This window comes from Ophidiomyces ophidiicola (genome assembly GCF_022830035.1).
Source record: "Ophidiomyces ophidiicola strain CBS 122913 chromosome Unknown scaffold_28, whole genome shotgun sequence".
In the NCBI taxonomy this organism is placed as follows: Eukaryota; Fungi; Ascomycota; class Eurotiomycetes; order Onygenales; family Onygenaceae; genus Ophidiomyces; species Ophidiomyces ophidiicola.
The window spans coordinates 238,408-251,551 of NW_026054668.1; the positions used below are offsets into that span (position 1 = coordinate 238,408).

Sequence of the window (13,144 nt, forward strand, 5' to 3'; positions counted from 1 at the left end):
ATTGCTTGAGAATCTGTCCAACATGACTTGCTTGCTTGATAGTGATGCTCTATAGAAAGTTGACTTTGTAACTACCATTGTGTTCTGAATGAATTTGTGAATTGCCATTCTGATTATAGATGGGTTCAGATTTCAGTCTGTGGGGTAAAATATGTCAGAGGACTCTGATTCTGATTGAGTCAGTCATGAACTGTCCAGTGAGAGCACTTTCAGATTCTCTTTTGATATACAAGATTGATAAATGTTAGAGATTTGACTTTGTGGTAATGATATCCCATTATTCTTGGTAATGAATTCTGCTAAATGCTGGGTGCTGAGTGAAATTACTCAAGAGCTAGGGTTACTTTGACTATAGTTAAGTATGTATTTAGCTATTTGCAATACAGACTTTGGGAGAGACTCAATAATTGATTTGGTTTCATTTGTTGGTTCCATTATTTCAGGGAATTTAGTTATTTAGTTGTTAAATATGTTTAGAGTTTGTGCATAATTTAGCAAGGAATTTTAAAATTTTGGGCTGCCCTCAGAGTCCCCAATCAAGCAAGACATGCTATCAGTTTGTTATCTGATCTATAAAAGCTACAGAATGTCCATGCAATTTTGATTGAGTAGTAGAAGATGATCTTGTTCCTCCTCCTCCAAGCTTCCTCAATAGACTTGGGGTGCTGACTAACTAACTACTATCTTTATCTAGCTACTTCCATAAATATGTACATGTCAGACTATATCATCATGATTCTGTTATTTCATTTGGAAATCTGTCACATAAGTTTCATAAACAGAGTGGATTAGATTCTATGACAAAAATCAAGCCAGTCTCTCTAAATGAACTTGTTGATGGTGGAAAATCCTTCTATGTAATGAGGATTTGTAAAAGTGAACAAGTCACCATCATGAATGTGAATCTGCAGATATCAGACAGTTACAAAGATTTAATTGATGCATTCAATGATGCAAAAGATACTTTCTTGCCCTCTCATCAGAAGAATGATCTAGACATTGAGTTGTTGCTGAGAACAGTGTCAAAGTTTGGCCCCATTTATCAGCTTTCAGAAACAGAGACAGAGACTTTATGAGAGTATGTCAACTTCATCTTGTTAAGTGAATTCATCAGACCCTTCAGATCATCAGCTGAGTCATTCATTCTATTTACAAAGAAGAAGAATGAGGGATTACAAATGTGTGTGAATTATCAGAACTTGAATTCAAAGACAGTAAAGAATCAATACTCACTCCCACTGATTGAAGACATTCTGAATCAGATTGAAAAAGCTAAGATCTACATTCAGCTGGATGTGAAGAATGCATATCATCATTTACAAATAAAAAAGAGAGATGAATGAAAAACAGTTTTTCAGACTTCACTGAGAATGTTTGAATATCAGATGATTTCATTTAAACTTACAAATGCACTGACAGTGTTTCAGTCATACATCAACAAAACACTGAGAAAGTACTTAGATGTCTTTGTGATGATGTATCTGAATGATGTTGTGGTGTATTCTGAGAATGAGAAAGAACACACTGAACATGTTCATAAAGTGCTCAAGACACTGAAAGAGACTGAACTCTATTGCAAAAGATTCAAGTGTCAGTTCAGTGTTACAGAGATAGACTTTCTGAAATATGTGATATTGTCAGAAGATGTCTCAATGGAAAAAGTTCAGATGAACATGATCATTTCTTGATCAGAGTTCAAGAATCACTGAAATATTTAAGTCTTTCTGAAATTTGCTAACTTCTATCAACAGTTCATTCCCAAATTCTCCAAGCTTGTGCTTGATTTGACTAGCATGTTAAAGGGCAGAAAGTCAAGAAAGAAGCAATTCAGAAAGAAAAGAAGAAGAAGTGAAGAAGTGAACAGTTCACTCAGCTTTCTCATAGAAGAGACTCATAAATTCTTTTATGACTTAAAGAAGATATTTACAAAGCAAGTGATGATATATTACTTTGATTCAAAGAAGAAAATCAAGCTGAAAACAGATGCATCTGAATTTACTGTGTGTGAAATTCTCTCTCAGCTTTAAAATGATGACATATGAAGATCAGTGGGATTCTATTCAAGAAAGATGATTTCAGCTGAATACAACTATGACATTCATGATCAAGAATTGCTGATTATAATTGAGTCATTTCATCAATGAAGATGCTGACTAGAGAAGTCAATTCAATTCATTTCTGTTCTGACTGATTATGACAGTCTCAGACATTTTGAAATCACACAAGAGTTGTCAAGACAATAAGTGCAGTGAGCTCAGAAGCTGTCAGCTTTCTGATTTAAGATTGATTATGTGAAAAGATCAAAGAATTCAGCAGATGATTCTTTGTGAAGATCAGATTATGCTGAAGCATTAAAATATGAGAATATTCAAGAGCATGAAGTAGCTGAACAGCTTCATTTCATGCTGATCTGTTCTGATCAGTGAGCTGAGAAGAAAGACTTAAAACATGTCTTGTCTAACAGAAATGTGCACTCTGTGGACAGAAAGACATGTTATGAATCAGAGCAGATTTACACAAAGCTGCTTCTAAATAATACTTATGATATTCAAAGATTTAAGAATAAATTATAAGATGTCAAGCAGCTCATTCTCAGTGATGCTCTGAATGAAACAGACTCATAAGAAACTGCATTTCTGAATCTAATGACAATGTTATCTGAGATGCTTGCTGGTGACAACCACACAATAGAGATTAGAAAGAATCTTTAGTTAGACTCAATTAAGTTCATGAACTGAACAGAGAAGAAAGACTGTCTCTTTATGAAAGAGCATCTCTATATACTCATGAGTGAAGCTCTGCAAATTGAATTAATTAAAAAACATCATGATTTATCTCTGGCAGATCACTTCACAAGTGAAAGAACTTACAAACTGCTAGCATGCAGATTCTATTGATCAAGAATGAAGAAGCTTATGAAAGAATGTGTTGATGTCTGTGTTGTTTGCTTAAGATTCAGACAGATTCAGATGAAATCACAAGAAGAGATGTCTTCTTTACCAATTTCTGAAAAGTCTTGAGAACACATCACAATGAATGTGATTACAGATCTTTTATTAAGTCAGAATTTTGAGAGAGTGGAATTCAACTATATTCTGATCATTGTGAATCAGTTTACAAAGATGTCTTACTTTGTTTCAGTCAGAAAAGAGCTGACATCTGAACAACTTACTGAATTGATTATGCATGAGCTAGTCAGATTGCATGAACTTTTCTTAAGCATAGTTTCTGATCATGAATCAATATTTATAAGTGAATTCTGAGAAGATCTGCTATATCTTCTCAAAGTTAATAGAAAAATGAGCATGGCATTTCATTTTCAAATAGATGATCAGACTGAAAGACTGAACAGTACTCTTGAACAGTACTTACAAAGCTTTATTAATTATGAACAAAATGACTGAATTGAGAAATTGTTTCATGCAGAGTTTGCTTACAACAACTCTAGACAATTCTCAACAGAGAAAAGTCTCTTTGAGCTTTTAATGACAAGTCATTCATGAATGGATTTTCTGGAAGCAGAAATATCAGTGTCAGTCATAACTGAGTCTTGTAAACTGACAGATTAGTTGGAAGAGCTGCATAAGACAGCTCAGAAGAGTCTTATAAAGATGCAAGTCTATCAAAAAAGCTACTATGACAAGAAACATACTGCAGTATCATTTTACAAAAATGATTAGATGTAATTAGATCTTCATAACATTAGAACTGCACATTCTAGCAAGAAGTTAAATGTTCTTCAGCACAGATTATACTGAATTGTGGAAAAATTGAAGTCTCAAATCTATCAATTGAAACTATCATCAGAGCTGAAAGTACACAATGTGTTTCATGTGTCTCTTTTAATCAAACACAAGAAACAGAAGAGAGTGAATAGTCAATTACATCACTTAATTTATGAGACATTCTCTGTGAAGCAAGAGTATCAGATACAGAAGATTGTTGACTTTCATAAGAATGACTGAGCAATTAAATATCTTGTGCAGTGACAGAAATATGAGAAAAGAACTTGAGAGTCTTCAAAGAATGTGAGACATCTAGATAAGAAGCTGTTTGAGTTTCATAGAAAACATTCAGACAAGCTCAGTCTATACTGTATTCTGAGAATGTGCACTTAGAGAGATCTTGTTAGATTCATAAAGTCATTTACAAAGCAGTTAGAAAATGATTCATGAAGCAGAAGAGTAGTGATTCAAGTAGTGAATTAATTTAGAAGAAAACTCAGTCTGTAAAAGCATTTACAACTGTCAAGAAGTGATTCATGAAGCAGAAGTAGTGAATTTACTCTAAGATAAAAGAAAGAACTAGACTATTAATGGTCAAAGTCTGCAAGAAAAAAAGAAAACTAGACTATTAGTGATCAAAGCCCACAGTAATAAAGAAAAGAAAACAAGAGAGCAACTCTAAGAATTGAAAGAATAAGTTTTGTGTGTCTGATAGATATAGTTATTACATCTGTCTCTATCAAGAGAACTTGTAACATACTGTCTCAATGAGAAATTTAAGTTATCTCAGCATGCTGTACATGACTACTGAAAATAATTATCTGTCATGATGATCAGAACTTCTTTCTGAAGCTGGGCTCTATCTCTCAGCCAAACAGAGTCTGTTGAATTAGTAAGAGTTGTGAATCAAAGAGAGAAGAAAGCAAGAAGTTGTCTCTCACAATCAGATAAATTCTGATCTGAAATTAAGAGTAGAAGATGGTTCATAGTAACTGATGTTCTGACTGACAAGTTAACAGTCAGAACAGAGACTGGGGAAGCAGAAGCAGAAGCAGATACAGCAGACAGAGAAGAAGTTGATGAGACTGACTTTTAAAGAAAGAAAAGCATTAGCTGAGACTCTCAATATCACTTTGTAAATGAATTTACAAAGCAGAAACTGTCTTATAAGTTATGTTATGAAGCAACTCAACATATCTTGAATGCATCAGAGACAGAATCAATGCTTGAGAATGAGCACAGCATAGAAAAGAACACAGACTGAGAATGAGAATGTGATAGAAACAGATCAGACTAAGAAAAACAGAACAGTGCATTATCAATAAAAGTTTCAGATTTAAAAGATGAATGATCATTCTCTCTTAAGATCTGATCAACTGAGACAACAGAACTAGTAGTTGAAAAAGAATTGTTACTAGACATAGTAGATATCATTAAGTGTTTCCATCAAGTTTGAATATTAGCACTCTGAATATGCCATCAGTCATGCACACAGAAAAGAGAATTATGGAGTGAGGAAACACTTTGTAAAGAATATTTCAGACTTCATAAAAGCAATTACAAAGCATTAAAAGAAGAAAAAATGAAAGAATATCACTTACATCATCATAATTAAAATCAGACTGACTGAATCATAATGTCTGAGAAGAGATCTTAAAGTCTTCAGAGACATAACTCTCTGTTGTGTAAATGAAGACTGACAGTAATGATGTTTCTTCACTTTGATTTTCTTGAAAAATGACAGTGATTGAGAACTCTACTTCAGATGAAGCAGAAGATTCTGAAGACATCTCTCACATTGTCTCTGAAAAGAGTCTTGAACAGCAACTGATTGAAGTTTTACTCTTAAATTTACTAAGTCATTGTTGCTCATGTTTCAACATCTTAATTTTAAACAGAAAGAAGACACAGCAAATTATCTCTCTGTATAATATATTAGCACTGAGAAAAGCTCTTTACAAAATCTCTCAAGATTTATAATCATCAAGAAGAGAATGCTTGTCTGGAACTCTTATTAAAATAAAGAAGAATGTTGTTGAAAAGAAAAGAAGAAGAGAGAGAGAGAAGATCAAGAAAGAGATATTTATATTTAAGAGATTGTTAAATATTACTAGATGAATCATGAAGAACAATAGTTACTACAGTAACTACATTATGATCACAGAGAAGCTGTCACTCTTGCTGTGATCTTACTGTTACATCTACATCTAGAAACAGAGATTGAATTAAGACTATGCATTGCAGTCTTCTTACATTCATCACATCAAAAAGAGATTTTGTACAAAATTGTTACAATCACAGTGAAGCTGTCACTCTCACTGTGATCTTGATCACATCAACATCTTGAGAATTAAGACTTATAAAGAGAGAGAAATCTGTAAGACTCTGCACTGCAGTCTTCTTACATTCATTTCATCATCTAAAAGAGATTTATAAAATCTTCTTGATGCTTAGATGATTATACTTCATGACATTTGAAATTCATAAACTTTATGACTGATTATATAATCTCATTAGCAAAGCTAAACACACAAAATCTGCCACAGATGTTTCTTTATGAAAATCAGTGACAACATATCTAGAGACTCTAGATACTGTTGTAGCAATATAAGTTATCTCTCTCTCTCTCATACTTAGATCTCTTCATAACCATCTCTCACTCAATCTAATCTCATTTATGAAGACTGTAAGTCATTGCCATGTTATCTGCAATCATCTGATTCTCACAAGAACTTTACTGTCATTCATCAGAACTTCTTCTTTTCTGAAGTTATCTAGATTTGAACATTCTGACTCTTTAATTGTAGAGTGTTCAGTCATTGTTGAGTCAATGTATGGTCATACTCTATGTGCTTCTGCATGTATTGTAATTATTGTGTATCATGCTTTTCAATCTTCTCTTGTAACTAATTTAATAATCATATTACTCTTTATGAAAGATAGTTTTTTCATCTTCATGTTGTTAGTGGTTCTATTTCTCTGTGTTCTTAGCTGTGATTCTGTTCACTGGCAATATCAAATTCACTTTATCAAGTGTGTGATCATAAGATATTCAATTATAAAAGAAATGTGGAAATAGAGTGCTTTAAGTGTCAGCTGAGCTTATAACTGTGATGCTACAAGCTATGAGCTGGAGAGAAATGCCTAATTTGTCTGATCTCATATTGAAGAGGGATCTAGACTGGTTTATATAAGCAAGTGGCTAGCCCAAGTGGGGCAAAAAGAGCCAATCAGAGTGTCAGCTCTGATCATGCATATGTGGCAAAAAGGCATGTGATTTGGAACCTAGTGTTCTGAATCTGCGCCATACAGGAAAATGAAGAGAATCCTCTAATCTCCGTGCCTAGCCTAGCCCAGGCAGGCCTCCGGCTGACAACTTAGGCTACAGTAGGCACGCCGTTGTTGTTCATGGAGTACAACCATCATTGAAGCACACTTCAGAGGCATTTAGTGGCCGCAAAATAGTACCTCAAGGGAGGATGGTAGAAAATCCGCGGGTTATGTTAGCTCATTCCAATGGTATATGTGAATTTTGGTATCCAAGCATTGTTGTGGCGCCAGAATAATGGAAGTGTTGGGGGTATAGTGACACGGCCAGGATTATTATTTATCCGATCTCGAATCCAAGTTCATTGTATTATTACTCGTGCCTCGCCCGGTTATTAAAAAAAACGTAACCAATGATGAATAGAAAACCATACAGAAGTTTTTTTTTTTTTTTTCATATAAAGCAGGAGGTTCTTCTTTGTCTCTAATTTTTGCAATACAACCTTTGGTCGAGTGGGTACTCCGTATATGTTGGGGAAGCCAGCGCCCTTATCAGGGTGTACGAAGTACGGAGTCTTCTACACCTTTCATAACTACCTAGCATCCTAGCTACACTAACTTTACATAAGAGCCCTATTGGCAATATCTACTTCATATTTAGATGAGTGGCCATTTGGAAAATATGATCCACTACTCTTAAACAAATTGTGGACCGGTCGGCCGCTACATTTTGCATCTCCAGAGTATAGAGAGCCTAGATAAGTTTGAGTATAATAACCAAATAGCTAGCTTCAAGTTGTGCATGGCATACGGAGTAATGGACAAGGAAATTCTCCATAGCTACCTGCACTGCCCCGCTCTCCTCGGATGCGCCTTGCATGGAGCATGAGGCTCCGGGGTATGCAGCACATTCGACTCAATATGACTAAAGCCAACATAACAGACACTAGGGGCACATATTCTGCAGGTCGTTGCCCCAATATCAATTCTAATACCTCCGTTCAGAACTTTGACCTTAAGCCGGCACTGGGTGTAACCATTGCACATTTCCTTGATGGTATTATTGAGAACCGTTTGGACAAGTACGAACTGCATCCAAGTGGAGTTGGATGCCGATACTGGGTGTACGTCATTGTTCTCTGTAATACATATGCTTATCATTCTTGCTGACTAGAGTCATAGTATGTCAGCCATCAAAGTTTTAACTACACCATACAACAAGACAGAACACTGGACCCAATGCTTCCTGGGAAATTCCTGTAACAAGCTGTTGTTAAGAGGGACTTTGACCCGAGTTCGGAATACAAGAGATTTTTGTTTCCCTCCATTTAACTCAATCTCAAGATCTACAGCCAGCGCGGTGACTACGATATAGTCAACTCCATGGAAGTTATATTATTTTTGATATACGGAGTAATCAACAAAATGAACAACTGTGTGGGGGATTTTCTTCTACTGACGACCACCTCTGCCTTGTGCATGATCATAGTCATTAGGTGATGAATACCATAACAGTACCTAACCGGCATTACCATGGCCAGGACCCGTCTGACAAATGTGTGGCAAAAGAAGCACACATCCATTCAAGAGCTGGCGTACCGCCATACCGCATCAATCGGCACCAAAGCGCCCAGCCCCTCTATGTACAGCCCAAATGAGTCACTTCACAAGGGCAACCTGTGGTGCCAGCCAGTAAATGACATATGGATGCGGGGTACTCTGTAATGCCTTACACTCTAGACCCTAAGACGGTCATCCCTTGAAATAATTAGCATTCTAATATTTAGGTGCTAAAAGTTGTGTAGTCCATGCTGTAGTGCAGTTATTTTGCTGTCAAAGGCAGTGCTAATGTGTCATAACTTCCTGAGCTATTCTGAACATCCTATTTATGAGTTTGTCATCCTACTGGCTCATTGATCTACCATATCACAATCTTAGTATTTCATTGAATGGAAGATAAATCACACATAGAAACTACAATTATATATTTCACAACTTGCTTTCGCCCTGCGTACTTGATGCAAATGCAGGCGGACTGTGGTCAACGGGCCCTTGAAGCCAGTTCACCATCCTCTGCACGGCTTTGATAGGATTCAAACCATCAGCTGTATAAGACATGAATAGTTAGTTGGTCTCTGATACTGACAGCACGCATGCGCTCTTAATCCGTAAGGTTGCTATTTCAGGAATATACCAAACAAAATGATACGAAAGTAGTTGGGGCAACTGACCATAGCCAATGAATGGTCGGTGCACTCGATATCCCATCATCTCAACGATTCTTGGAGGTATATCTCTTAATTTTCGTGGATCAACAGCGAGTATTTGATTTTCAATTGGGCGAATCTACTGATGTTAGAGATTGACTTTATCGAAGGTAATGTCGCCGCTCACATAAGGCTGGCAGTATTGTACCGTCGCACTTTTACGTGGGCTCTGGGATCGGTTTGCACCACCACAATGCCATGTAGTTCCGATAAAGTATACAACACTCCCTGCTGGACAAATCATCGGAACCGTTTCCTCATACTCTCCTCTTCTATCGGAACCCCAAACATGACTACCAGGAATGATACCAGTTGCGCCATTTTCCAGGGTGAAGTCATCAAAAGCTGTATACATCAAGATTATTAGTGTGTATGCTTTCATGACTGACGCGATGCGTATAACTATACCAATTATGATAGCCGTCCCAAGCGGCAAACGCGGACGTGGAACATAGCAAAATGCGTCATCTGTGACCGAGGCATCAGTTTAAATAATCCTTTACGCAATAAAAGAAGCGCACCATGATGCATGTCTTGGTTTTTTTCGCCCGGATTGATCTGTATTGTGTGAAAAGAGCTGATATTGTAACCATGGTCCAGGAAATAGTCATTGAGTGCCAGCACCCGCGGAAGAGTTGTAAATTTGTCAAACTTTCTCGTCCTACTAAGGAGTAAGTTACGGTAATAAAAGGAAGCAGAGAGCCTATGGTAGCCGAGGAGAACGCCTACTCACTTATTCAGCAACGAGTAGATTCTGTTGGTATTGAAACCTTCAAAGGCATTCCGCCCAAGCAAGGGTGATGAACCAGTAAGGCGATCAATTTCCGACTTCGCTGCCTCTGCCTCTTGCTTGGTGAAGCAGTCCTGTATCATAACATAGCCATGGTCAAGGACGTGTTCGATGTTTGCCCGATCGATGAGGTCGTCGGGCAAAGGATGTCTCATCAAGCCGATGTCACGGAGAAGTTCGCGTTGCTGTTCCATGTTGGAGTCGTTCCAGAAACAATGCGACTCGGAAAAAACATGTAACCGCTAAGTTGAAATCCATTAACTATAGTAGAGCGGTAGGATTCTAGGGTATAAATAAAAAATAGCGTTGCTGTCGCCAGTACCCCAAGGGAGTATTGGCCCGGCGGGGTCGCAGCGTGTGTTTGATGTCCCCTCATCGACGACCAGAAGAGCTGTAGTGCGTAAAGCCGAAGCGCTTCAGTAGTTAACTAACTAGCCAACTAACAGCCATTGAACTAGCCTGTGAACCTCGGCTTACAGACTTCAACCTACAATAAACCTGGGAACTGTGTAGGGTCAGAATGGAGAAAGGAGTAACTAGCTAGTTAACGATGATCTGTTACTAAATATGAGTAACTAACTACGCCGGAAAACCTGGCTTAACTATATGTTCGGGGTATGTATACCAACTATGCAATGGTCATCGCAAAATCCCAGCCAAGTGGCTCTTCAAAAGAACCTAGGTGTGTTCGTGAATTCATTATTTTTCATAGGCTCTTATGCAGTCTTAGACTATGAAGAGCCACTCTCTCCCTAATCTGGCTTAGTTACAGTATGTGTTATTCTCGATATCTGGCCTCCCATCACTCCATTCTGTGTAAGTCTCAAACTGTAGCATGTCCAAGGGGGACCAAGACCCCTTATTCAGAGCTAGGTGTGTATATAACTAGACAACTAGTTAGAGGTTGGATTGAGCCTATCTGGGTTAAATACTCCCATAGGAAGCAACTACTGGACTTCTGAGAAAGCTATAGATTCAAACTCAAACCTGAGATTCACGCTTCAATTATCGCTGGGCTTTTAGGCTCATATTTTCCAGTATCGCTGCCTGAAGGCGCTCTATGAGATTTATCCCAATCAAACCATTCATGCTCAAATATATCTTTTTCATCTGGGGGGCACCCATCGACGCGTAACCAAGTGAAAATAATCCGCGTTGCATTTTCCGAAGCTCTCCCTATCCATATCCAGAAACTCATAGTTCACATCTATGTTCAATTTTGGGTTTCCAATTTGCGCAATAGACAGAGGAGTGGTAGAATTGCAGTCCTGCACTACCTCTGTCTCTCCAATACACTTCCACCTCCACGATTTGAGCCTAAGGCCATGGGTACTACCGCAGCTTGTGTGAAGACGAACATCGAGGTCTGAATCTTCAATTGCTGTTGACCCAAATGGTATCCATGGGGATATTGGAAAAGATGTAGGGTATTGTGTTCTTGTGAGATGTAAAAGCCGGCATTCATCTGATCGCAAGATGTAACGACTATTGCTTGAGTATTTGGATACAGGCTGTTGCATAAACGACTGCAAGGTGTGACACCATGTTGCGGCGTGACGATCAACAGGAATATGTCCATATCGCGCGGTCTTCAAAATTTCTTCGTGAAGCCCCATGACTGTAGCACCAAGCCACAAAGGAAAAATATGAGGTACACGGCTCATCATTATGCGGACAAGTATGGAACCATCAGGAACAGTGCGAAGTACCGCGAATATTGATTGCACCCATGTGTCGACCAGGTTGCATGGGATTGTCGGGTCATAAAAAGTACTGCCTAGTAATGAGAAAAGACCTCGGTTATGTGAACTGAGAGTTATAAGCTTGTCCAATGTATGGTTATTCTCTAGCCATGATCCAGCTCGTGAGCTATTGCTTTCAGGGGTATTGCGTTGCATATTGTTTGTTGAAATCCCCAATTTTGGACGTTGCAAGAAAATATCTTTTCCATAGTCACTCGTGATAGGAAGGAACAAAGCTGCTGATAGTGCGATGTGATTTTGGTCCATAATATCATGATAAGCACAGTAATCGTAAAGGAATCGAAGAGCATTTGTGTATGACGCTGGTAGATCTGTAGAAGCGGCATGAGAGACTCTGCGAGAGAAGCAAAAAGTACTATTTGCCTTGAGATTGATAGACCATGGGGATTTGACTGTAGCTGACTCGAACGTAATATCGGCTTCCCAGCCACCAGGACTCAAAATAGCGGACCACTACCTGACAGCGTCTTCCTGAGCGTTGCCTATATCCACGACGATAACATCATTCGCGTTGATACCGCAATCTCTTGAATCAGCAAGACTACCCGTATATCGAATCTTGTTTGACCCTGGCAATAGATCAGCCCACCGCGCGGAAAATATATAAGCCCAGGCGAGGAGGAGAATAGCTAGATGGTCATGATGGTCAGTAAGCAGATTACTGTAGCATATACCTCGGTCGTGAGACCAGTCTATTGGTGTAGTAGTCCCAGCAGACACTGCTATCTCAAGATGTTCTTCAAAAGCAGGAATGTTGCAATCCTGGGAAGCCTCCCATGTTGAGATCCCTGCTCCAACGACGCGGCTATTCCTTGATTTGAGCTGGAGATCGCGTGGGAAATGCGGGTGATATCGAACAATATCTTCGAGTTGAGCACGTAAGTTTGGTAAGGTTGTTATCTCTGAAGCTTGTAGGGAAAGGCTGGACCAGATACAGATTCCTTGTTGATATACCGTCTTACATTGTTGAAGATTGGGGCGCACTGGATCAGACATATTGATCTAAGTGCAAGCAATATTCAGCCACTGTAAAAAGTACTTTTGTGTGGAGTGAATTATGGAGGCGGTTTTTTCAAGGGAGTTGTTGTAGTTCTAAAATATAATGCAACTAGCTTAGGCGATCGAGGGCGCGGAATGACAGCGTGCGACGCCGCTTGCAGCTTTTAGTTGGGGAGAGGCGTAACTAATAATATACAGATCGAGCGAGGAAGCGATCGACGATTCTCCATGGCGGCCCTGCAGAAAGTGCGGCGCATTGGATTTTCATCGTATAACTATGTAAGAGATGCCTGTGGCTTGGGTAAAGGGATGATGCCGCCGGCTCATGGGTAG

At 38.5% G+C, this 13,144-nt stretch overlaps 2 protein-coding genes across 2 annotated transcripts; both read right to left on the bottom strand.

Moving 5' to 3' along the window:
- Nucleotides 1-9,347: 9,347 nt before the first annotated feature.
- LOZ57_005527 (uncharacterized protein) lies at nucleotides 9,348-10,243 on the bottom strand (the record flags this gene model as incomplete). The annotated part of the gene is made up of 4 exons (XM_049254556.1): nucleotides 9,348-9,604; nucleotides 9,668-9,727; nucleotides 9,781-9,920; nucleotides 9,993-10,243. The coding sequence occupies 4 exons, from the start codon at nucleotides 10,241-10,243 to the stop codon at nucleotides 9,348-9,350; spliced, it is 708 nt and encodes a 235-aa protein (XP_049106535.1).
- A 912-nt stretch (nucleotides 10,244-11,155) lies between these two features.
- On the bottom strand, nucleotides 11,156-12,808 carry LOZ57_005528 (uncharacterized protein; the record flags this gene model as incomplete). The annotated part of the gene is made up of 3 exons (XM_049254557.1): nucleotides 11,156-12,146; nucleotides 12,270-12,441; nucleotides 12,487-12,808. 3 exons carry the CDS (start codon nucleotides 12,806-12,808, stop codon nucleotides 11,156-11,158), a joined length of 1,485 nt encoding a protein of 494 aa, XP_049106536.1.
- Between the last annotated feature and the right edge of the window lie 336 nt (nucleotides 12,809-13,144).